At 44.1% G+C, this 25,779-nt stretch overlaps 1 protein-coding gene across 3 annotated transcripts in view; it reads left to right on the top strand.

The window, feature by feature from the left end:
• Positions 1 to 25,779, top strand: part of PDZRN3 (PDZ domain containing ring finger 3) — a 240,896-nt gene that overhangs the window by 208,312 nt on the left and 6,805 nt on the right. For all 3 annotated transcript variants that reach the window (XM_011280160.3, XM_045051869.1, XM_019824509.3), the window contains 3 exons: positions 10,749 to 10,996; positions 14,051 to 14,138; positions 24,635 to 24,733. In XM_011280160.3, the coding sequence (XP_011278462.3) occupies positions 10,749 to 10,996; positions 14,051 to 14,138; positions 24,635 to 24,733 (435 nt within the window). The remainder of the gene's footprint in view (positions 1 to 10,748; positions 10,997 to 14,050; positions 14,139 to 24,634; positions 24,734 to 25,779) is intronic.

The raw sequence follows: 25,779 nt of genomic DNA, 5'->3' as shown, positions 1-25,779 counted from the left end.
GGTCCATGGACATAGTCACCTTGGTTCAGCCTGGCCTGGCTCACCCGTTCCCACCAAGGTGTCAACCGTGGATGTCTTTCTTAAGCCAGGAATTTCCTGCTTCTCATCAGAGCCTTGCATTTCCTATCTGTGCCTCACCTGCCCCTTTTGTGATGAAGGCTTTTCTTCACTCTACCCTCCCATCTTGTGTACACCTAATCTTACCTTTGCTTTGGGCCGAGGTCAGGTCACAGTGCTCCAGCTGTGCAGGTCAGGGGTTAGAGGGTTAGAACCTATGCTTGAACTTGGGCAGACGTGATTCAAATCCCATCTCTACTGCTTAGGACTCACACAATTCTTAGGATGCTGCTTTTAGCTCTTTGGGCTTTGATTTTTCTCATCTATCAAAACAGAGAATGCTGCTGACCTCACCCATGACCGTCTTATTGGGCAGAGGGGATAGGATCATGCGTCTACAGCATTTAGCACAATTCCTGGCACAAAGCAAACATCCAGTACAAGTACTCCAGAATACTATATCCTTGAGGCGGGTGCTGGGATCGAGAAAGGCTTCTTTCCCATAGACATGAGTGCAACATAAAATCTTTTTTATTGATGTCCTCACACAATGTATTTGCAGTCATGTTTTACCGAGATTTGTCAGTCGGAATGTCTAGAATGTCTAGAAACCACACGGGGGCTGGTGTCTCCTGTGAGAGTGCTGATTCTGAGCCAGACCCTTTACACTGAATCTTGACAACTCCATTTTCAGATGAGGTACAGGGAGAACTCTGGTAACTTGTCCAGGTTTGCAGGGTGGTGACAATGGTGACATTCAGCCCTGCCCCAGGGCCTTTACTTGACACTGTTCAGTGACAGAAACCCTAGGAAGGAAGTGCTGGAATGACCTAAATTTTCAGTGGAGGACACTGAGGCTCACAGAGGTAGGGTAGTCCTCCTGGCATCCCATCTGGTAAATGGCAGAGCAGAGATTCAGACCCCTGTGTGTCTCACCCCAGAGCCCAGACACTGTTCACTCTTCACCCGGTGTCACCGAGCTTTGGTTACCACTTGATCATTGCCTGGCACATAGTGGGTTCCCCAATAATTCTTGAAATGAATGAGGATAACAGCTAACATTTATTGAGCACTCACTCTCCCGAGGCGCAAACCCTAACTACTTGCTATGTATGGCCTCATGAATTCTAACAACAACCCAGTGAGTTAGGTCCGTCTGTTGACCCATTTTACAGATAAGAATGCTGAGTCACCAGGAGGTTAATTGCTCAAGATGACTTAACACAAAAGTGATCAGCCTGTATTTAAACTGAGGCAGTCTGGGGCGCCTGGGTGGCTTGGTCGGTTAAGTGTCCGACTTCGGCTCAGGTCATGATCTCACGGTCCGTGAGTTCGAGCCCCGCGTCAGGCTCTGTGCTGAGAGCTCAGAGCCTGGAGCCTGTTTCAGATTCTGTGTCTCCCTCTCTCTCTGCCCCCCCCCCCCACCCCGTTCATGCTCTGTCTCTCTCTGTCTCAAAAATAACTGTTAAAAAAAATTTTTTTAATAAAATTGACATGTAGAAAGCTTGGCTACCTCTGAACTAAGTGTGCCTCTCCCAGTGCGAGGTAGAAGCCACTGGCATCTTGAACCAGAGGTCTGCAGCTACACAGATGCTCTCCGGCCTTTCCATGTCATCTGTAAATGCAGATAATGTTACATGATCTCCCCCACGTGAAGATCACCTGGGTAAATGCATGCACAGTGCTTAGAATAGCGTCTGGCACAGAGGGAGCGCTGTGCCCCTGTTGCCCTGATGATGACGGAAGTGTCCAAAACTCCTGCATTTCGCTGTGGCCATTATGGCCGCTCATTAGATACCCAGGTGAGCAGTGGAGGGCAGGGAGATAATGCCTCCTCTCCCAGACTCGGCAACAGGGTAGTACTCAGGAAGGACACCTTTTTGGCGTAGGGATAAGGGAGCTGAGCCCCCCGACAGAGCCCTCTGTGTGTCCAGGGCAAAAATGCAGGTGCCCAGAAGCCAAGTGTTCACATGCTTCCACCGTACGGGCTTTCGGACCTCGTGGCAGCCAGCAGGGGGACCCCTGCCAGCCCTTCCTTTGGCGGGGGGGCGGGTAGAAAAGGGCTCCCTTTCTTCTGAGCCCACCCACCCTACTCACCTCCTTGTCTGGGCACCTGGAGCACAGCTCAGTCTGCACAACCAGAAGCAGTGATCCTGGAGGAGGATGTGGGGGAAGAGGGCAGGGGGATGGGGAGGGGAGAAGGAGAGAGAGAAGAGAATGGTCAAGGAAAAGAAACCGTTTTGCATTTTGTGATTTTTCTATAAGGTCTGTAACGTTGGCCTTTCTCGTCTCCTTCCCCTATAATGGGAGGTTTTGCGTTTTCACTTGAAGCGGCCCCGCCTCACCTCATGCAGTACAGAACCCACGGAGGACAGGAAAGCTTGGGTAGAGCTGCCGTGCTCTTTCGCAGACATTCCATAACCTTTCTGGGCCTCCTGTCTCACACCGTCCACGAAGCAGAGGATACTTTCCTTGATAGCATGTGGATCCTATTGAGGATGGCATGCTATATTATTTAACTTTGAGAATGCTTCTCACTAAATATGCATGTATGTAAAAATATATAAAACACATGTTTTATTCTCATTCGAAACTTGGAACTTCTAAAGTAGACTCCATCAGATTTGTGTTCAACTTAGCTAAGCATATAAGATCATAGAGCAGAAAATATATTTTTCTGTAAGGGTAGAAAGGACCACGAAAGGACCACACCAGCAGATGTGCACAGTGAGGGGACTGTGTCTGCAAACGAATGAATAGGTCACTCAGGTGACTTGTTGGCAAGCCTTCTGCATTCCAGCAGGTGTCTGTGTGCTATGGGGAACAAAAGACACGGTTCAGGCCCTCATGGACTTTAAGACCTGGTGAGAAAATGCAGGCAGTCAATAGAAAAATAACTATGTGATTATACATCAAGGAAAATGCTGCGAATTCTACTCAGTGACCTCTCCTTGTGTGAATATTCTCCAGCATCAATAAACTCGTGTACAAATGGACACTGGGCGGGTGGTTGGATCTTAAGAATTGGTCAAGGCTTTTCCAGATGAGTCTGAAGAATAAGAGAAGGGCGAGGGTGGTTGAAGGCATTTGGAAGAATGTCTGCCAGGAGTGAACGGTGACAGACCGTGGAATGTGATCAGCCATTTTTAACTGAATTTAAACTTGAAACCAATCCCTGCTGCAAAGGCATTAAGGATACAACTGGAGAAGACATGTTCCAAAGAACTTATGAATCATAGAAAGTAGGGGAGACTTAGCTATAGGAACACCTTGTTTCCAAGAACACGACACTGGGCTTTCCTATGTTGAGTTGCATTTTTGAATTATCACCTTTAAGATGATTTTTTTAAAAATGTGCATGTTTGGGGCACCTGGGTGGCTCAGTTGAGCATCCAACTGCAGCTCAGGTCATAACCTCATGGTTCGTTCGTAAGTTCGAGCCCCACATTGGGCTCTCTGCTGACAGCATAGGGAGCCCACTTTGGATCCTCTGTCCCCCTCTCCAGCTGCCCCTCCCTCTCTCTCTCTCTCTCTCTCTCTCTTTCTCAAAAATATTTTTTTTGAAATGTGCATGTTTATCTTAAGATGTAGAGTAATTCAAATATGTTGTAGTTTAATGGACATTTGGAGGTCATCACAATGGGACTTTGGGGTGATGCCATCACGGCTTCTTTGTAAAGGAGATGAAATATTAAGGTAGATTTTTACCTGAGAAGAAAGCATTTTACAGTATTTTAGGACTAACTTTACAAAAAACTAAGTACACAGATGATTTTTAGCCTCGCTTTCTTGAAGACATGTTACCCATTTTATTATTTAGAGGCTGGCAGCCAGGAATACTCTCTCTTTAAGAAAACAAGTACAGGATTTTAAAATCTGAGATACTTAAGTCAGACATCAGGAAGGCCCCTCTCACAGGACAGTTACCTCAACTATAAATTCAGGTGTGCACAGCACGCAGGTGCAGTAAGGCAGGTGATCTTCCCCTTGGAGAGGGAGCAAGCCCAGGGAACCAGCATCAGGATACATTTAGAAGTTAACATGGACAAACTCTAGTGTGGTCCGTGGGAGGTATCATACTAGAGATTTAAGGGTTTTTTAAAAATGTTTATTTACCTTGGGAGAGAAAGTAGGGGAAGGGCAGAGAGACAGGAGAGAGAGAATCCCAGGCAGGCTCCATGCTGTCGGCACAGGGCCCGACACAGGGCTCAATCCCACGAACCGTGAGATCATGACCTGAGCCGAAACCAAGAGTTGGATGTCTAATGGACTGAGCCACCCAAGCAGGCATGCCTTAAGTTTTTACATCAAAGAAACTGAAATCTATGCAAGTGTTGTCTATTTACACATAGACATCACATAGTAAAGTGAGGGTTTTCCACAGAAACACGTTACTGTGAACACTATTTGTTCATTAAGACTCCCTTTCCTTTTTTTAAAAATTTGTTTAACATTTATTTATTTTTGAGAGAGAGAGAGAGACTGAGCATGAGCAGGGTAGGGGCAGAGAGAGAGGGAGACACAGAATCTTAAGCAGGCTCCAGGCTCTGAGCCCTATGTGGGGCTCGAACCCATGAACTGCGAGATCATGACCTGAGCCGAAGTGTGATGCTTAACTGACTGAGCCACCCAGGTGCCCCCGATTCCTGTTTCTTCTTAACAGACATAACACCTACATTTTAGATAAGTTGGCCTTCGCTATGTCAAGCCCCAGAGCAGACTATACATTTGAATTAAATTAAGACAGAACAAGGAGTTTTCCAAATGAAGAACCATTTTTTTCAGCCCAAATCAGGGCTTGAAACCTTTTACTTGTTGGTGTGTAGTTTATTATTGTCTGCTACTTCCATTGGAACCTAAGTTTTAATTAGTTTGACAACACAGGTGTGATATTTTACAGAATGAAATCACTGCCCCTGTATTTAATTAAATGAACCCTATGAAAGTTGTGTTTTAGCCAGGGGCGTAATTGATAGGAGGCTGGATTCAAAATTGCGTTAGCACTTTATATTGGGGTTGGGGGTCGTTTGCACATGCAGTAGAAATAGAGGTGATTGCTGTATGTTGATCCTCAGAAACCAAATGTCTTCCCATAAATAGATACTTATTTTCTAATTTAGAGACCTTGTGGTATATCTTTTCCCAGTATTACATATGCACGTATCCTGAACTGCTCACAGTTAAGTTATACAGCACTGTGCAAGCTTTCCAGGCTCCTGTTTTGAAAGGCGATACTACAGATGTATGACGTGACTTTCACCAATGGCATTTCTAGGTAGACAGTGATGACCCAGGTCCCCCCCCCCCCCTCTGGGTTATGGGCTCAATTTGTGTTCCAGGATGTGTAGTCTGTGGGAACATTCCGGCCACCTCAGCAAATCAGATCCCTCACGAAATGTCTTAGGGCAAATGCTGCCCACAACAACATTCCTTCTGACCATTTCTTGAGTGGCTCGCACATGCCCTAGCCTCATTTCTGCACCAGAAATTTTCCCAAGTGGCATCCTGATGTCTTCCAAGAGAGGAACGACTCTCACTGGATAGCCTCAGCAGATGTTTTCTCAGGAACTGAATGACCGGAAGATGGACAGATGGGTTGTCTATGAAATCTACCCCCAGATGGAAACGCCCCCAGCTTTGTGTTAGTTCTCAGGACCTTGGAGAAGACCATCACGAGTGCCTCATACAAAGAGCTGCAGGCGTGTTACCCAGGCCTAATCGGAACCAGGAATCATTCCACACCCTCGAAATAATTGTCTTGTCTCAGGAGACTTTACACTAACGGACCTCTTGAAGGTTCCTTAGTGTCATGTCATATTTGTGGCAATGATGTCTGCCTTGAGACAGACTGATTGGATTCTCACCATAATTGCACCTAAGTCCCAAGGGGCCAGCCAGAGCCTTAGGTGAATAACTTAAGCCTTTAATTTATAATAAAGATAAAGTTTGCAATCAGCATTTCTGGTTCCAAAACATTCCATTTACTTGGTTTTAGAGCTGCATAAACTGTTTTAAAAGCAATCTGCTCAATTGGGCGAGTTAATGATATTTAATTTGACCGGGCCAAACGTCACCGGATGAGCATTCCATCTGTAATTGCAGCCATCATCATAGCCGTTCTGTGTAATGTAGATGTAATGCTAATCCTGAGAATAAAGGCTGTCATTCTCGGATGGTTGACAGTGTACCGGAGTTATCCCCTCGCTAAGGCTCTCAGTGATGTGATTCCAAGATGACAGTGTAATAAGTGTTATGTGCACAAGGTAATTCAAAACAAATTTGGCTGCAAAAATGGATCGTCTAGGATAGTACACTCCTGCCTTGTCTCATCGTCCTTTAAGAGAATGTAATGATCCCTAAAATACCCTGTCAAGAAGCTTGTGTGGCAGGGGTCAAGTCTGTAAAATTTATCTCTTGCACCCCTGACCCCTCCCCTCCCCACCCCCATGGGAGAATCTGAACTCGAGGACTTGAAAATATTAATGTGTATGTTGGTAGTCCGGGAACAGGAGATAGGTAGGGAGACTTTCAGTACACAAATGTCTCTTAAGACTACCTAATTAAGCTGCATTTTGCTGCTTTGATTCATAGATGATTTTCTCTTGGGGAAAATGTGACTATTCTGGTATAGGATCCCCATTAGTACTAGTATCTTAGTAAATTTCCTATTGTTTGCATGTGAGGCACTACAAGTACATTATCTCATTAAACTTTATAATAACCCTCAGAGGCACAATACTATAATTACATTTATTTTGCAGATGAGGTAACTGAGACTCAGAATAGTCAAGTTGTCCAAAGCACACAATCAGGACCCCACCCCTGTGGGGTCTCATAGTCGCAGACCCTGTGCACTCCATCCCTGAGCTGTAACCTAAGGAAGGAGGAGCTCATTTAGATGGTGCACAGGCTTTAATGGAACTGCGTTTGATTAGCATACACACATGGCACTGGGCTCCTGAAACTGTTCTGGTGGGCACAGGTGCCAGAAAGGCCTCTCTTTGGAACTCAGCCATATGTGGAAGTGACGTCCCGGAGGGGGACGGAACGTCACTTCACAGTCACCCCAACATTCCAGGCCTCCCCCTTTGGCTTTGCCATTGCTTTCCTTCAACCTAGGCTGTAGAGATGTTATGGATGTTGTCGGACCAGCGCCTTTTAACAATGTCAGAGGCGGGAAGGGGTTGGAAAAGCCTTCCTGCTTTTTGTAACTGTGCATGGAGACGCAAGGCAGCTGTCTGCCCCTGAGAATCCTCTTAGCTTAGACTAATTCACATGGGTCCTTAGTGTTTCTTTTTGTAGGTACCATTTAAACATCTGCTCAGTCTTGTAGCACTGATGTGTAAAATCTAATATTTGCCATCACTTTTCTATAAAAATGAGCTGATTAAGATCCATTCCCAATCAGAAAAGCATTTTCACAAATTGTTTTATACAGACAGAAGGATGTGTCTAGGAACACATCAGAATACATTCCTGCCTAATTTTACAATACATTTGTGTGATATTTACACCTACTGGGATGTTCTGGGCTGCAAGCAGTGAAGATTTAAGTTAAAATGGTTAAAGTAGTCTAAAGGATAAGGAATGTGGTATTGAATATAAGAAATTTCGGGGTAAGAGGTTCTAAGCTTGGTTAGTTCATTTGCTCAGTGATATCATCAGAGACCCCAGTTCTCCCATTTTTCTGCTCTGATTCCCTCAGTATGTTGTTAATCTGGCCTCAGAGACTGGCTCTTAACATGATCCCAACATACTCCCCTGAGTTTAAGCAACACATGCAGATGACCTGCCCAGAGGCAGAAAAGAGCCATTCCTACTTCGTGTCCTATTTTAAGAACCAACAAAACCTCAAAAGATTCTCAGTCTTATCCTACTAGTCAGAAGAAGTATGTTGCCTGCCCGTGCTTAAATCCATCACCGAAGGAACAAGACGATCACAGTGGATCCAAGTCAATCAGACCCACACCTCAGTCTCCCCAAGAGGGAAAGCTCTCTGATCTGGTGGAAAGGAAACAAAATCTTATCTCTCTCAGCAGAGAGGAAGTACATGGGTCAAGGAGGGATGCTAGTTGACCAGGTAGCTGACATTGTCTGCTGTTGTATTTGCAAGACCTAATTGTATATTTAAAAACCAGACTCCTAAGGGCACCTGAGTGGCTCAGTCAGTTAAGCGTTTGACTCTTGGTTAAGCTCAGTTCATGATCTCGAAGTTTCATGAGGTCGAGCCTTACATGGACTCTGTCTGCACTGATAGTGCAGAGCCTGCTTGAGATTCTCTCTCTTTTTCAGCCCCTCTCTCTCTCTCTCAAAATAAATAAAACTTAAAGAAAAAAAGTAGATTCCTAGGATGGATTCTTTTTTAGACACAACTAAAAGACTCCTGGAAGAAAATCTCTTACTCATTCCCTTTCGGCAAAAGGCCTGGTATTTACATGTCAATAGAGAAAGCATAGATTGGATATATCTTGCGAGACCCATTCAAAAGTCTTCATGTTTGAGTTCATTGGGGGTACAAACTACATGTGGTACGAGCCAGCCTTAGACGGACTACTGAGGGCAGAGGACGAGCGTGGCTAGCTGGCCTGGGCCACACCCACATCTCCTGCCCATGGTGCCTCTGGCGTTAATTTAACCTAGGGACAAATTGACTATCACGCTGTAAATTCCTGTATTACTTGACTCTTGGTGTCAGGCACTAGTGGAAAGTACGACTCAGAGCTTCTGCCACAGCATGAAGTTCACAGATCTCCACGTTGCTGTTGAACCACCCACCCCCTCCTCCTTCCTTCCCAGCCCAAGCCTTCAGCACGCTGGGCTCTGAGCAAGGAGGGGGTCAAGACGGTCAGCTGTTTGGAAAGCTGGAAAGAATTCCTTTGTGTCCTTTTACCCCCTTCTTAAGGGAGGAGGGGTGAAGACAGTTGGGGTGTTAAACCCTGGTGTTGCCCATCCTCACGGGTTGAGGAAGCAGGGCTCTTGTTTGAGAGCGAATGGTGCTTCGGCGAAGGGTGCGTTTTAACAATTGTGTAGCCCAGAGTTCTTGTTCCGTGACTCCCTTGTGATGTAAGTAAATTACTTAAGTAGATTGAATCCAGATCATTAATAATCTCCACTGGCACAATGCACTTGGGCTTCATTACAAGGAAAGAGTCCGACATCTATTCTTTAACCCAGCAGTTGTTTACAAGACACTCGGTCCTAAGAGTTCTTGTCCCTGTAGGGCCCGAATGAAGGGGCTTAGCAAAAATAGAAAAACGGGTGTGTAATCAATACTCGTGTTCTGCTCGGACAAAGAAACCAAAGTGCCCTCTGCCTCAGAGGAGGGACCCTAACTGTCAGTGTGCTTTGAAGTACAAGATAATGGGGGGCGGGGGCTAAGGGGAGGATGTGTATGTCAGACAAGAAAAGGCTCGGTTCATTTTGACATTTATAAAGAAATACTACAAACATTCCTATTGAAAAAATGGAATATTAATCTAAGAGGTTTAAATTCAGGACTTCCTGTGTTAAGTGACATGAACTTGTCAGTGTTCTCCAGAGATGTGAGAAGCTGAGCAACGTTTGCAGAGGTATATGCTGCAGAATTTGGTTCCTATACAGCCATCTTATATCTGACTTTAAAAAAGCAAACCAACCGCTTGGGGAATAATATTGAAATACACCGGAGCCTGATAACTTGCATGCAGTGCTGCCATGTGACATTATCAGACTGTTGGAACATGGGGTCAGTTAAATAGTTGGGCTAACAGGTTGCTGGAAATGGCTTCATTTTCTTGAAATAAGGTTCTGGCTTCTGTTTCCTCTTGCGCAAGCCATGCTAAAGATAGCCGTGTTGAGTGAGTTTTTATGGGATGCTGCCTCCGAGGATTCTTTCCAGTGGTACAGAGTTGCGACCCACCACTACGTAGGTGATCTCTTGTGGTTTATTTGAGGCTGTCGGAGGAGGGAGATGGATGTGATTTTTGCTCTGCCAACTTCCCAGGCTATGTTGAGAGAAGGGTTGAGCGGTGGCTTCATGGAAGTCATGCCGTAGACGGTAGACACTCAGTAAACACAGGCACTGGGGATGCGGCTGCAGCAAAGGCCGTACACAGGGAGAAACAGGACCGCAGTTACGCTAGCTGTCGTGTCCCCAATGTCAGCCAGAATGCCAGCCATTTGTGTACTTCCTTGATAGCGGCCATATCCACCTACGGCCTGGATTATCATTTCCTGAGTATTTTTAATTGACTTTTTTTGAAAGGAAAAAAAAAAGCAAAGCAATTCATTTAAAAAGAAAACTTCCTATCACTCCCATAAAAGGAAAGCTAATGTCACCTGACATAATACACCCCATTAAAACATAACAATGTAATTAATTTCCAGTTAGCTATTATTGCCTGATAAAGGCTCGGAGCCCGAGGCTGCTCTTTTCTCTCACAGGCAAGATTAGCAGGTGATGAACCTGTGTTAAAGACATCCCAGTAGGAAGCCAAGACTTCCCCACTGTGAGATTTATTATTTAATACCAGATCTGGAGTCTTTCAAACTCATTCCCATCCCACTAGGCATTCCTTAGGAAACCTAAACCAGAGAGAACTGCAATTGTCGGACACCCTCGAGTTGTTATTTTTACGCGCTCACCCAGGAGAACAATCTTCCCTGCTTCTGCTTGACTATAAGCCTCTCTCACCCTAAATATTTTTCCACAGGTCAACGGCAAAGACTTATCCAGAGCAACTCATGACCAGGCTGTGGAAGCTTTCAAGACGGCCAAAGAGCCCATTGTGGTACAGGTGTTGAGGAGAACCCCACGGACCAAAATGTTCACGCCTCCATCCGAGTCGCAGCTGGTGGACACAGGAACCCAGACCGACATCACCTTCGAGCACATCATGGCTCTCACGAAGATGTCCTCTCCCACCCCACCTGTGTTGGATCCCTATCTCCTGCCAGAGGAGTAAGTCACGTGACCATGCAACGCTAACGTGTTAAGTGTGGTAAAGCAGCCCAGTGAAGTTGGTTTCTTCCCTTCCATGTGGTGAAAAAAACCTGATGTCTCTTACAATTTTCCTCCACGTTGCCCATGCTTAACTTTATCGTTTATAGAGGCAGTCAATTGAATCCTGCTCAAAACCGCACTGACATATTAATTACTTTATTATAACCCTGGAGCGGAGTTATTCAAATTATATTCCCAAAACAAAATGACTTACAAATGTCGTCAAAGTTATTTCAGAATAAAATGTAATCACCACAAATGGCAATGTGAAGGTTTGGCGTTACAACTAGAGGGAATGCTGATGATTCTTTTAAATAGACAACAAAGTACGTTGGGAGCGTAAAGAGAGCCCTGAAGGTTGTGCGTTCTGCTTTCTTGGGTCTCGTTTCAAACCTGGATCTGTGTTAATAAGCCCACACGTGCCTCATATAAGTACCGAATTTACCGATTAAGTAACAGCTGCGGTCCAACACCCCACATTAATCACCCTCCACACGACTCTCCTCTTACCTTCCTTCCTGCCAGAGATACAGAGGAGCTCAGAGCCTTCAAGTCAGACAAGCCCGATGCTCAGACTCATCCCTAGCTGGGCAGCTGGAGTAATTTACTTTATCCCCGTGTTAATAGAGGAAAAATAGTAATAGCATTTAGAGTACAGTGTTGGATTAAAGGAAATAATGTGTGGGAAGTTCTCCCTAATAAGTGGCAGCAGCAATCATCATTAATTCAGTGACGGATTAAATATTTAGGGGAAGAAAATGAAGAGCACGACATTTTTTAAGACAGACCACTGGCTGAGAAGACGGCCCCTTTAACGTAGCTTTTCGCTTGTGATTTTGCATATTTGAGGGCAATGTGTCCACCTCCCCACCTCAGCCTCTCTAGGTGATGTGAGAGTCACTCCCGGCTCTTCCTGTCTTGCTCCTTGTTCAGATCATTGACCTGTGCTTTATTTTAAAGGGTGTTTTTCCTCTTCTGTGGCAAACTTCTGAGTGATACCTGTTGGGTTTCTGCTAGTAACTCAGAAGCGGGAGTGAGCACATGTTCCCTGTGCCAGACAGAGGCTTGCCTTTCATCCCATGGTGCTGTTAGCCGTTATAGGAACCCAGGGTCGATTGCCCAGGCCCGACAAAGTCATCTCCGCTGCAGTGGACGGTGTGTAAGGGGAAAGGAGGGGCCACCGATCACATCCATGCTCAGGGCGCATGGTAGTGTGCAAAGAACTTTGAGCTCATTTGTGCCTCACGACTGCCCCTCCCATGCAGTGGGGAACTCACATGCTCACCCGTTCTCCTCAGCTTACGTAGGCAGCCGGATTGAAAGGCAGGTCCCGCATCACCTCAACTCCCAGCTCTTAGTCACCGCTGCTCGGTTGCGTCCCAGTTGATCCTGTGAAAGAATTGCCTGATTCACTGAGTACAATCATTCATGCCAGTTATTTGACTTTATAGACCAAAACTGCCTCCCAGTATTGATGAGGCCTTTACGGCAAGTCCTGACTCTCAGATGGTGAACTGTCACAGTGATGGGCCTTTTAGAAACCAGACCTTTAATTTCCTCTTAAGTCTAGTTAACATGACATGACTTACCCCCAAGGGGAAACTTGAGAAATGTCAGTAGAGTGCAGAGGTCAGACCAGGTTCTGGCCGCAAGGTCAGAGGAGAGCAAGAGTACGCATCGGGATTGAAAGGGGAGTGTTAACTTGATGCTTGAAAGCCCAGGCCTTCCAACAGCATCCTCAGTACTAAAAGCCCCTTAAGTGCTGGCAGTATATTTACCTGATAGGCCCTGATAGGTCCAGAAAACTGAAAGCCAGCCCTCGTTGGAATGACCCTTCATGTCTGGTCTGTTTTTTCAAAAGTAAGTGCGTGGGAGGGAAGACCAGAGCCCATCGATTGCTGTGCTGACCTTTGAGAACAAGAAGGTTTGAGCCCACAGTCAACAATCAGGCTGAAGCTTGCTGTCCACATCTGGCACCTTTCAGAGTTTCCGGCCGAGCCTCTTATCATTCCCACTGCCTTTGCTTCTAGACGTTCAGTTAATGTTATTTCCAGAGAGCTGGTGGGTTCTGTAAATAGTGTAAGTAGTATAGTGTTTCTGTAAATAGTGTTTCACATCTGTTGTCCTAGAGGGAGACTCAAGCTTCTGTTCTCTGAGCAGTGGCTGCCTATGCATGTGTGCTTATACACTCATGCATTTTATGTGTGCGTGTATGTATGCTCATTATATACCTGTATGTGCATACAAGGTTTTCATGCCAAATGTATTCCTTGTTGGGGAACAATCACAAAAGTTGTGAAAACACTGTCCTAGATGACAGCGTAGCAGTTTTTGTCACAGTCCCTTTGGACCTGACTCAGAGGCCAACACATGTCTTTGAATGTAGCCTGAAGTCCAGCCTTTTTTTCCCCAAAGAGAAAATCCATCGGTGAAGCAATAAGCAGGAAATAGGAGTATGTCTCCAACCTCGAGTTAGAAATGAGTTCTCTTGGAGTGCCTGGGTGGTTCAGTCGGTTAAGTGTCCGACTCCTGGTTTTGGCTCACAGTTGGTGAGTTCAGGCCCTGCACGGGGCTCTGTGCTGACAGTACAGAGCCTGCTTGGGATTCTCTCTGTCCATCTCTTTCTGCCCCTTCCCCACTCATGCTCTCAAAATAAATAAATAAACATAAAAAACAAAACAAAACAAAACCAGAAATGAGTCCTGTTGACCCACATGACTAGTCAACTGGGGGATGGTCCCTGGGAGCACCTAAGGCTGTCCCACTGTCATCTCCATCTTCTTCCAAGGGGACGGACTTTAGTGCAGAGGACAGAAGTGTTACAGGGGAGGTCCTGACCCTGCTGGGAAACACAGGCAGGGAGAAGCAAGCTGAGACAGCACCCCGGAGAATTTGTGCCACATCACAATGGACCCTTGTCACGGCGGGGGGGGGGGGGGGGGGGGGGGGGGGGGAATGAAAGCAGCTACTTCCAAGTGCAAGGGGCCTGAAAGGTCTCTCTCCTGTTTGCAGGCATCCCTCAGCCCACGAGTACTATGACCCCAATGACTACATTGGAAGCATCCATCAGGACATGGACAGGGAGGAGCTGGAGTTGGAGGTAAGCACAGCCTGTCTAGATTTAGGGCTCCTTCCCAAGACTGACAAGTTCCCTTTAAGTGTAGTTTATGGATGTCAGTAAAATAGCCACTGTGAGTGGATTTTTGTACAAGAACTACTTTCACTCATGCATTTAAAGGCGTAATTGAGCTTTTCTCCCAACTCCCTTCAAAACAGAGCATAACAATTGGATCACAAAGCAGAAATGGAGGATTTTTTTTAAATTACTTAAATGATAGGGTAGTAAGTCCTGTTGTAGATCTTTGAATTCGTGTAATCTCCTTTCCATCAGGCTCTCAAGTCCACACATTCTTGCAACTACAGTGAGCTTCCCTAGCTTTCTGCTCTTGAAGTCATCACCTTTTGTACTCAGAGGCAAGAATAGATGGATAAATGATTAGCTAGCCCACACCAACACCAAAGCGTTTGCCCAAAGTTTACTAACACTGAGCTTGAAAAAATTAGAAAATCTATGGCTCTCCTTAAGTGTTACTTGAGGCCAAATAGGACTCAAGATTCTAGATGATGTGTAGTCACACTGGCCTCTCAGGTTTTTTCAATTATTTTTATTCCAGTATAACTGCCTTGCGGTGTTAGGTTAGTTTCAGGTGTACGATATAGTGATTCAGCAGTTCTGTACACACCGCAGTGCCTGTCACGGTAAGTGTGCTCTTAATACCCCTCCGCTATCACCTGTCCCCCCTCCCACCTCCCCTGGAGGACATCAGTTTACAGGGTTCTTGTTCTCATTTGTGATTTAGTAAGAGTGATAGAAAATAAGAGAAAAGCCAACTTTCAAGATATATTTATTTATGCTTTTGTGTAAACACTGATTCCTGTATTTCATAGTGTTTTCAAAAAATACAAGAGCATTTTTTGAAAAGTGACTTTACGGAATAGGATAATTGGGACCTTTGAGAAAGATTCGTGATGTCAAGGGTAAACCCTGTGTCACCATCAGAAGGTAAGCCAGGAAAAGTCCCGTAATGCTTTATTCAGCTGTATGGCCAACCATCGTGTAATCTGGGCTACCAACCAACACCAGTGAGGTTGATGAGTTGCTGAGCAGCAGACAAGTGGAAAACAGCTGTGTTCGTCCAGGTTTCCTTTACAGTTACCAAGGGTTTTTGTTCCAGAACAGAAGCTGAAGATCAAAGTGTGCAAATAATGTCTTCGCTGGTTGCCCCCTATAGCCCAATGCAGAAAATCAGTGTATTTGGCACTAAAGTCATGACTGACTCCGGGACATTTCTTTTTGAAAATTTAAATGTCCTGCTAAATGCATACGGTCTAAACTGGAATGGCAGAAATTCTGACTCTATAAACTGCCGGGGTTCCTGCTTGTCATCAACTGTAGACCACAGCACTTGCCATCCACTGACTGCTACATGAAATGTAGCCTTGTGCCTTTCAAGGAAATTAAGGATTCTGCCTTTTATTTATACTTGGCTCATCTCCCCAACTTCAGGGCCGGTTCATGAAGCAGCCAGTGCCTCCCCTAGGACGCTAGCTCTTATGGTGTTAATACACAGTGTTCGCAAAGGTGGTTCCACATCACCTATGTTTGAGAACTGTCAGAGTGAACCACAGTGAACAGATTTTTGTCATAGAGGACTTGTCAGTCTTGAATATGTTAAAGAGCATGGTAAATGCCCTGGAGAGGGGGAGAAAATTCAATAGGCAGAATTATGCACACCTACTTCTCTTCCTCTAACAGTTTCTCTTTGGCCAGGTACCTGTTAACATTTCCTGGGTCTAGAATTCTCTGGAACGGTGCTTTACAAGAAGAAGAGCTATTTAATAATCTTTATAGGACAACACTGCTTTTTGATGATCAATGTAATTGTGACAGAGGTCTTTAGAAAGCTATTAAATATCCCAGGAGCTAGATTTATGGAGCCCATTTGACCTTTGAACTACACAGGGATTAAGAGTGCCGACCTCCTACACAGTCTAAAATCCATGTCTACCTTTTCAATCTCCAAAAACTTAACTATTAGCTTACCGTTGACCAGAAGCCTTCCCAATAACATAAACAGTTGAATAACATGTATTTTGTATATGTGTTGTATACTGTATTCTTGTAATTGGGTAAGTAGAGAAAAGAAAATAAGGGAGAGAAAATACATTTCTTCCAGTACCTTATTGTAGTTATCGAAAACAGTCCACATGTAGGTGGACCCACACAGTTGAAACCCATGTTGTTCAAGAGTCAGCTGTATAGTGTAGACTTGGTAAGTCATGGGCACTTAGTTAAACTTGAGTTGATAGCAGTGAGTTCTTTAGTTCTATTTTAGTGTCTAACACTTTCGAGAGCCTGATGGAAGCTATGGTTTCTTCCTAGAAACATGCTCATGTCTAAAAGAGCCTGCAGATGGTTTCTGGAAGGTCATTGAGTTCCTACAGTATCTGTCCAATCTGGCCCATTCTGCCTTACAGTTTGTTACATCTGAATACCACCAGAATCATTGTTTACTTTCTATTTTGCTTTAACCCAACTCACTTAAACCAAGGTAAATTTATTCTAAAGGAAATGCTCTATAACTATCTCCAACAGAAAATCAGCATCACTGCCATAAATAGAAGGTGCTATACAATATAGACAGTGGACATAAGGCAGTGTTACCACATCCTAGTGTTAATTGGTGGTGCCTGGCAAGGACTGGGAGCCTGGGGCTGATTTGCCCCACTCCTTCTTTTTCTCTTTCTTAAGAGATTGGCTTGTGTTACAGAACTGTTAAGACTAGCCAGACTGAGTCTGCCTTAGTAAACGAAGTAACTTTCTCAGTGTGAACTATCTTCGAGCATCTTGCTTTTGGTAGACGCCACTCTAAAACCGTTCCCTAGAACCTTGTTATTCAAAATGTGTGATAGGAACAGCACAGAATCACCTGGGAGAAGGCAAGAAATGCAGAATCTTGGCCTTTAAAACTACCAAGTCAGAATCTGCATTTTAACAAGATGTCCGGGTGCCTCATTGCACGTTAAAGCTGGAGGAGGCCTGACGTCGAGGTGAAGAAGTCCAAGCTTCCGTGTGCTCTTGTCATGGGTCGAAGCAGTGAGGCTTTGGTTGCCCATTTCATCCACTCTCATGTAGAGATGTGCCTCCAAGACTCCAATGCCATTTACGCTTCCCCAGGGCAGAGTGAAGTCCTATGGACTAGAAATGACTCTGCCCCCTGTAGACATGCAGCACTATGCTAAGACTTTCTTCTTTTCATGATTAAAAAGCAGAGGCCAACAATCCCAAGTATTTAATAGATTAGTTGAATGTTTTAAGTTAGACCTTTGATGCCTTGAGACTTTGCTAAATCCATGATTATTTTCATTTCTACTTGCCTGCTTTCACTGATCATCTGTTACACTGAATACACTGGTGCCAGAAATGCCAAATCAGGAAGTCACCACCCTGCTTGCCCTTAAGGAGTTGAAGCCCCTTGTGGTTCATTAGCCATTAGGATTGTCAGACGTGAGCTTGGCATCTCCTAAGAAAACCAATATATGGTCATGAGTCCATGCCAGGCAGGAAGGCTGCTCTCACATTTGGACTTTTGTCCTTACCAGCTTAGTTGTCACCAGGTGATTTCTCTTAACTAAGCACATCTCATAAAGTGAACCTGGTGGTTTTGGATGAAAGGTCTATTCTAAGTCCAGTGGGAAAGACTCCAGAGTCTTCCTGGAGCTTACTGTTGCATTTTCTCAGGAAGAGAACGATGTCTGTACCTCCAGTACTGCCCTGTTTCAGAGGCTTTGGAAGGTAGTCTGGTCAGTTCCAGAATGTTAATAAACCAACCTCAGTGCCAAGAATTGGGTTTGCTAAAACAGACCCGGTTTTTAGGGAGACTGGCACATATCCGTCATCTCCTGCTTTTCAGAGATTTCTTAGAACAGCCAACAGTCTGTCTCTGCTATATCCCATCCCCTTGTATTCCCCCACTTTGGGGTGAGATTACAAAAAGAGTGTGTTTTGGGTTGGGGGTCCACTGTTAACACACCATTCAGCCTCTGCATCGAATGACATTAACGTTCCACACCTTTCGAAAGATAACTAGTTCCATGGATTATTATATAGGAGGAAACTACATGAGTGTATTGGGACAATACTGAAGCACACGCGTAGAGAAAAACAGATGTTCTGTCTTTTAAAGCACACAAAATGATCGTATTTAGGCAAGTGTCAATTCCCTGTTATTGTGAAACTGTGTAAAGCTAAAAGGATTATACCCAGTATACCCAAGGGTTGAGCAGCCACATAATTACCCATAAATTTTCAGGTACTGAACACCTGTTCTAGATCTTCCTGTAGGCAATTAAGAAGGAAAATAGATGTCTGAAGAAGGTTTTTTCCTTAATCTATTGTTTTAATTTCCCAGTTGCTTCATCAGTAGCCGCCTCTCCAGGCTGTGAGGCTCCCCTCACCTATGTTGTGTTCTGATGATGTAATTTTGAGGTGAGAAAAGAGAAGAAAGCTAGTTTCAACGGGGAGACTAAAATGACCTCCAAACCTGGTTTCATTTGAATAATCTAAGTAGATCATTAGGGATTTGGAATTGTCCTGAAGAAGATACAGGATGCCTCAGCGAATCTATACTTTTTTCTTTAGCCTTTAAGTGTTTCTCCGGGGAACCTTCCACAGTCAGCCCTGCCTTCCCTGAGTTGGCCTCCTCACCCTATTAGTATAATCAGCACTTTACCATTCTTCAGACTACTATCTACACACCAAAACCTTCCACCCACTCTTCTCTTGGTCCAAATACCACCTGCCTAGATCTTAGCGTGGCCCAGTCTGGCACCGCCTTTTGTCCAAATGTCACCTCCAGGGAGGCTTCCCGAGCACTCTGTCTAAAGCATCCCTGCCCCATTAGTGCCATCTCTTTCTTATTGTCTGGCTCCCCCACTAGAATACAAGTCCCATGAGAGCTGGGCTCTCGTCCAAATCGTTCACACCTACACTCCTCATGCCTGGATAGCGCGTGGCACATAGTAGGTACCTTGTGAACATTTGTTGAGTGAAGGAATAAATGCCTTGTTACCGTATCTCAAATGAAGGTTTTTTTTTCAATTCATAGCAATCTTATACTTTTTTTTATTTTATATATGAAATTTATTGTCAAATTGGTTTCCATACAACACCCAGTGTTCATCCCAAAAGGTGCCCTCCTCAATACCCATCACCCACCCTCTCCTCCCTCCCACCCCCCATTAACCCTCAGTTTGTTCTCAGTTTTTTTTTTATAATATTTATTTATTTTTTTTTTCAACGTTTATTTATTTTTGGGACAGAGAGAGACAGAGCATGAACAGGGGAGGGGCAGAGAGAGAGGGAGACACAGAACCGGAAACAGGCTCCAGGCTCCGAGCCATCAGCCCAGAGCCTGACGCGGGGCTCGAACTCCCGGACCACGAGATCGTGACCTGGCTGAAGTCGGACGCTTAACCGACTGTGCCACCCAGGCGCCCCTGTTCTCAGTTTTTAACAGTCTCTTATGCTTTGGCTCTCTCCCACTCTAACCTCTTAGGTTTTTGAAGGGAAGTTCAGCCTGTTTAGAGACACCTCTGTGTTGCATTTAGCCCTATGCAGACACAGAAAGGGTTGAGATAATTTAAAGAAATATGCACAGCAGTTCTGAACCGATAAGGTAGAGCTATGCTTCAGTGACTCGTCTTCCCAGAGTGGGATAAGCCATTGAAATTAGTCTTTAGGATCCCCTCTGATTAAAGTGGCTGACGTTGAAACAGAAAGCTTGAATCACCCAGGTGGAATGGCCCCATTAATTCTCTTAATTGGGCTATCGTTTCAATTTCATCTGAAATGTCAGGCTTAGCAGTTCATTTTTATCCAACAGTCCATCTAGACCAGTAAGCAACAGGACACCGGTGGTGGGGGAGCTGTAATCCAGATAATGCTAATACATTATTCATACCAGTTTGATTAATGGTCTTCTTTGAAATCTTATCTCCATCATCACAGACAGATATGTATTGATAACCTCTAAGCTTTCAGTGATGTGCTCAGTTGCGTAAGACTCTGCCTTTAGCTTGGAGTCAGAATGCAATGTTGAGAATTTACAAACCACCCAGTGAGCTTGGAGAACTGTCTGCTAAGCCCCCAAACACCATATCTGGTTATGAAATTGTAGAATAGCTGAGAAGTTTCAGAGAAGTGAAGTGACTTTCCCAGGACAGCCTAGCTTGTGAGTGGCAGAGCCAGTATTGGTTTTCATTTGGATTTTTTTCTGCCTTGCAATCTCAAGCTCTTTCATTGAATCTTGAGCACCTACTGTGCACAGTGTATTTGGCTAGATCCTTTTTTACTGCACATGTTATTACACAGCTACTGTTGCCTTACTATAATCTTCTTTAGGAGCAACCAAGATAAAACTCAGATTTAGAGAGAGTCAAGATGGTAGTGGTAGCAGTTCTTACTTACTATGTTGTTTTTCTAGAGCTTCTGAAAACCTTATGGTTCGCTCTTTGCTTAGCTATTAGCAACCAGGCTCTTTTTTAGGATGTTGAATCACTCCTTGGAAATTGAGTGACCATAGCTAAGTTACACCATATGCCTTCTTAATGAAAATTTCCTGGCTTTTGTTTAGAGCTCCTCAGAAGATCCAGCTAACACAAGGAAACATTATAGCCCAAGCCATCCTAGGTAATATCAATGTCAAGTACATACCTGGAGTAAACTCCAGAACACCCCTTCCTTTATTATTGCTTGAAATGTAATATCAACATTATTCATCCGGTACCACTCATCCTTTTTAAAACCAGATGATTTCTAAGACAGAAAGCTGTTCCCAAAGGACTAGCCTTAAACTAGAATTACCCTCCCATTCTTGAATCTCTTTTAGAAAGCAAGTCCTAAAGTTTGCTTCACAGCCAAGTGGAATTGGGGCTGGAAGACAAAGCTTTAACATTCTCAAGGCAAGTGTTTCAGATTAGAGCTGGCTTCTGTGCTCTGCCCTGTCACATGGTGTGGGTGTCATGCTAGAACCAGCTTCGTATCCATGTCAAGGATCGAATTTGGCTTTTGTGATATTTAAGTCAAATCTGGCCAAAGTGAAAATGTGACTGTCACCCTGACAGTCTGCCCTGGGAGGATTTGCAATGGGATTTAAAGGCTAAATGCAATGTCGGCTAAATCTTTCTGCTGTAGGAAGGGAGCACTGCATTCTCAGTGCATCACTACCTAGGAGTAGATCGGGCAATGAGAACCTCTTGTCTCCCTTGCAAAAAAGTGGGAATGTTTGACCATCATGTATTGTGTGTAATTTCCAACAGTATTTATTGGAAAACTATTATTAACCGGCTAATCACATGTGGGGTTAATGACAGAATATAAAATGTGTTCAAGGAGAGTATAATGTAGTATCTTTGATTCACTTATCAGGGATTCAGGAATATTGTTTTAAAGCAACTAACACTTGAGGATGTATTCCTTTCCAGTCTGACATTTTGTTGCAAGAAAGTTTTCTCCCTGGTTATCAAAGATTTGTTGAAAGGAACTGGCAGATTCAGAAGGGAAACAGTCCCCCTACCAATAGCAACATCAACTAATGTCCACATTTATAGTTCCATCGTTTTCCATATTATCTGTCAGTCAAAACACTAACTGAAAAAACATAGTAGAAATGATTTTCACGTTAGGTTTTTATCGAAATCATTTACTTAGCCCTTAAGACAGCTGACTACATGTTGGGAACTAGGCCAAATAAAGGTAATCATTTTTTACATAGCAGACCTTCAGCTATCACATTCCTTATGAGTCTTCCTTCTTCATTTGAATAACCATAGTACATTACGCTGTTCTTTTCTAAAACATGATTTCCAGACTTTTCACTTTCCTGGGTTCTCAAAATGGAGTCCTCACAGAGCTGTGCTTCTCAGACTGTCTACAATGAAAAACGATGATGACCAGGTCGACCAGTTGGTTTAATTTTCAGTGTGTTACCAATATGTGGTTGTAACATGTGAGACCATATAGCTCACCCCATATACAGCTTGCGACTTGAGTCCACAGTACCTGAACCGATAGACAATTTGGCCAATGAGACAAGCCTGCAAATCTTGTTCTTGGATATTATGACAATGTCCAAATGCTGTAATAGTTTCTAAACACTTCCCTCAATGCCTGCACTGACTTCCTCACAACTGCACTTGGAAGCACATGTGAACTCTGATATCTTTTATGCTTAGATATTCAACTTGGTGGCTCAATTATTTGGAAAAAGCTATAACTCATATTACTGTTTTCAATTCTGTTAAAAGGAATATCACAACATTTATTGGCTCATTTTTCTTCCTATAACCTTTCCATTTCTCTCTCTCTGCTTTGGTTGCACATGGACCTGTTCCAAAACCATCTGGCTTCCACCATGATACATAGCACAGGGCTCTGTGGCAGTAGCATTTGGCTACAGTTGTGCATTTGGACCCAAACAAATCATCAGGAAATTCCGCTGATTTGCACTAACCTTGGGAAGGGCTAAAACAGAGAGAGTCTTTGCTCTTACCCAGACCCAAATGAAGAGTAACCTGAGACAGATGTGGGCATGTGTTTGAAACATAAGAGGAGGATGTGTGACTAACAATATATTTGAGGTATGCAATTTGGTTACTCCAAAGTATTTGGAAAGAATTGGCCCTTGTAGTTAAATAGTGACCCTTAAACTCACACTTCCCCATTACTGTGCTTAAATCCAGTTCTCAAAACATGAGAAATTTCCATCCAATTCAAGTATCAGAAATTAATGGGATTTCATTTAATGAAAATTTGGCATATTGCTAAAGCTATAATTAGAAGTCTAACATGTCAGTGTTCAGGAAATAAAGCCATCTTATTTGGGCGGGGGGGCAGATGTACCCACTCTGCTATAAGCAGTTTCTGGGACTTGAGGCACGTAAACACCCCTGCAGTAATTATTATACTCCCATTTGCTATTGGCTTTCTGTAGGCCAGGCATTGTGCTAAGAGCTCTGCATGCCTTAACCTCAGTGAGTCTTGACCCTGCCTAAGGCAGCAGGGTGGCAATTTCTAGTGACGCTTAGATACAGCAACAAGTACATGACAAAGATACTAGAAGGAGGTGGATTTGGGATCTGAACACAGGTCAGCCTGTCTTCACAGCCCCAATTCTTTACCACCACATTATACTCCCATCTGTCAGCCAGAAATTCTGCAGAAACTAGTCAGATTGGCACAGTCGTCACTTAAAACTTTTTCACTGGTTCCCACGATGCTGAGATAAGATCAGAGCTCTTCACGCTGGCCTATGGGGTCCCACCTAATCTGTCCTCATACCTGGCCATGCTCGGCCTGCCTCTCTCTCCCTTGCACACAGGGCTTTGGCATTACTGGCCCAGGACATTTGTACCTGCTATTCTTCAGCCTTGAAAATGTCCATGGTGTTGGGTACCCTGCCTTTCACAAGGGAGGGTTCAGGAAGTATCTGTTGTATAACTGCTTTGAGCTTTCCCACAAAAACAACTGCATCCTTACCCTCCAGGAAGAGGAGAGAGAGAGAGAGAGAGAGAGAGAGAGAGAGAGAGAGAGAGAGGAAGTGGTCCCCAGAGACCGTGGTTTCGAAGTCCCATTCTCTCTGAGTGCCTTCACCCTCCTGGTTGGCAAGCAGTCAACAGTAAAAACCAGGCCAAGAGACCTGGTGGAGACCTTATCAGGCAGCCCTTCAAATAGGCCTGTGGCTTACTGCTGCAGAATGTCATCGGGGTAGTTGGCAGTGTGGGAGAGAAGGCAATGAGGCCTATTAATACTTGCAGAAAACCCAGAACTTCGTCCCAAGGCTCCAACAATTTTCAAAGTTCTGACTTCATTCTGAAGCGCAGACTAACTGGCATATACAGGGACGTTCCCAGTGCTCATGTGTCTCACATTTGGGCTCACTTTGCTTTTATCTTATTTAATTTGCGGTAATAGCGGCTGAAACTAATTTCTCGACTGTAAATATCACAGCTGTTGTGGAAAGCATTAATTGCGTGCTATCACGTTACCCTCCTTTCTTGGATCAATTTATGTGTAATCTGTTTGCAAGTTCTATTACTGTGAATGTTAAGGGAATGCAACGTGAAATAATCTAACCGAACACATTGGAAACATTTGTACTGAAATGGCTGGATGGTTTGGGCCTTTGGAAATATTCTCGTTTGTGGCAGACATTGAAAAAATGCTTTTTAAAAGCCCTACCCCAGAAGTCTTGACACTGAGTGAAATATAGGTAATTTTTCTTTTGGGGGATCAATAAAATAACTATTTTCAAAATGACTTTATATTGACTGAAAGGTCAGAAATGCCGTGGGCATTGATCCTGTGTCCATAATCACTTTTTGTTTAGTAAGTTAACCGCTCTACACACTCAAATACAAAGAAATCCAGTTCATCATTGAAACAAAATATTTTTTAAGCCTTTGACCCTTCCCAGTCCTCCCCCCCCCCGCCCCCCGCCTTCTGAGGCTCACTAGAAATGCCCTTTCTTTGTCTAGGAAGTGGACCTCTACAGAATGAACAGCCAGGACAAGCTGGGCCTCACAGTGTGCTACCGGACAGACGATGAAGAGGACATTGGGATTTATATAAGTGAGGTATGAAGGCTGAGTATTTCTAACTATCGTCTCAAGACCAGAGGAGGGTTTTTTTTTTCTATTATATATTTCCCAGCCTTACCTCTGGCTCATTGAGAAGTCTTTGGAAAGACACAAATGTCTTTGTCCCCTTCATCACACAGTCCTTGGAGTTACGTCTTTACATGGAAGTTCAAATGTCAGCACATAAGGCAAAATTACCCTGGAGAAGCCTGCAAATCGGCCATAAAACGGAGCCGTTTACATGGTTTTGTGTGTTCAGCCCCAGGGGAAGAAGAGCAGATTCACATTTCCCTTCTCGTGTTCATTGAATGGGATGGTGGATGGAATCATTTACACTTTTTAAAGTTATTTCTTTATCTCTTACTCTTTTTTTTTCCTTTTGGTTGAATGTGTATATAGTTGATTTCATGTAAGTTAAATGCATTTTCAAAGTACATAGATGGAGGCTATTTTGATCTTATTAGAGAAGACAATGCAAAGCCACTGCTGTCAGTATGGATCCCTTCCCATATACTCCCATGTCTGCAAGCACAGACACTCAACTGTGTGAGGAAATAAAACCTCTCTCTGTGGGAAGAACAAAGTGTTATGTTTACTAGGCTTAATAATTATTCCTTTGGATGTACTATGTTCACCAAGCTTAAGAAGGTCCTCTGTGACTGAATTTGGAGGGATTTTTCCCATACTTAATCCTGTCTGTCTCAATTATATTTTGTTTTTAAAGGTGTTTTCCAAAATTGAAGCATTTAGTACAATAATCAAGGCAATGGCTGATGATGAACAACATAGTGAAGGGTACCCTTGAACCTGTTCTGCATCACACTGTGGTTTTCATTTCTGTGAATGCAACACAAGTCAGCTGTGCCTCTCCATCCCTTAAGTCCCCAGGGTCTGCACACGCTGCCATGTAACAGGGATGCTATGCAAGCATCCGAGAGCACACCCAGGAAAGGACTTGGAAACAGAGCGATCCATGCTGGTCTCTCCTTGCATGATACTAAGTCTTGTTTATTTCTATACGTGTCTTAGTTCTCCATTCTGTG

The sequence above is a fragment of the Felis catus genome, chromosome A2 (assembly GCF_018350175.1).
Source record: "Felis catus isolate Fca126 chromosome A2, F.catus_Fca126_mat1.0, whole genome shotgun sequence".
Classification (NCBI taxonomy): domain Eukaryota; kingdom Metazoa; phylum Chordata; class Mammalia; order Carnivora; family Felidae; genus Felis; species Felis catus.
This window is presented reverse-complemented; position numbering and strand designations above follow the sequence as displayed.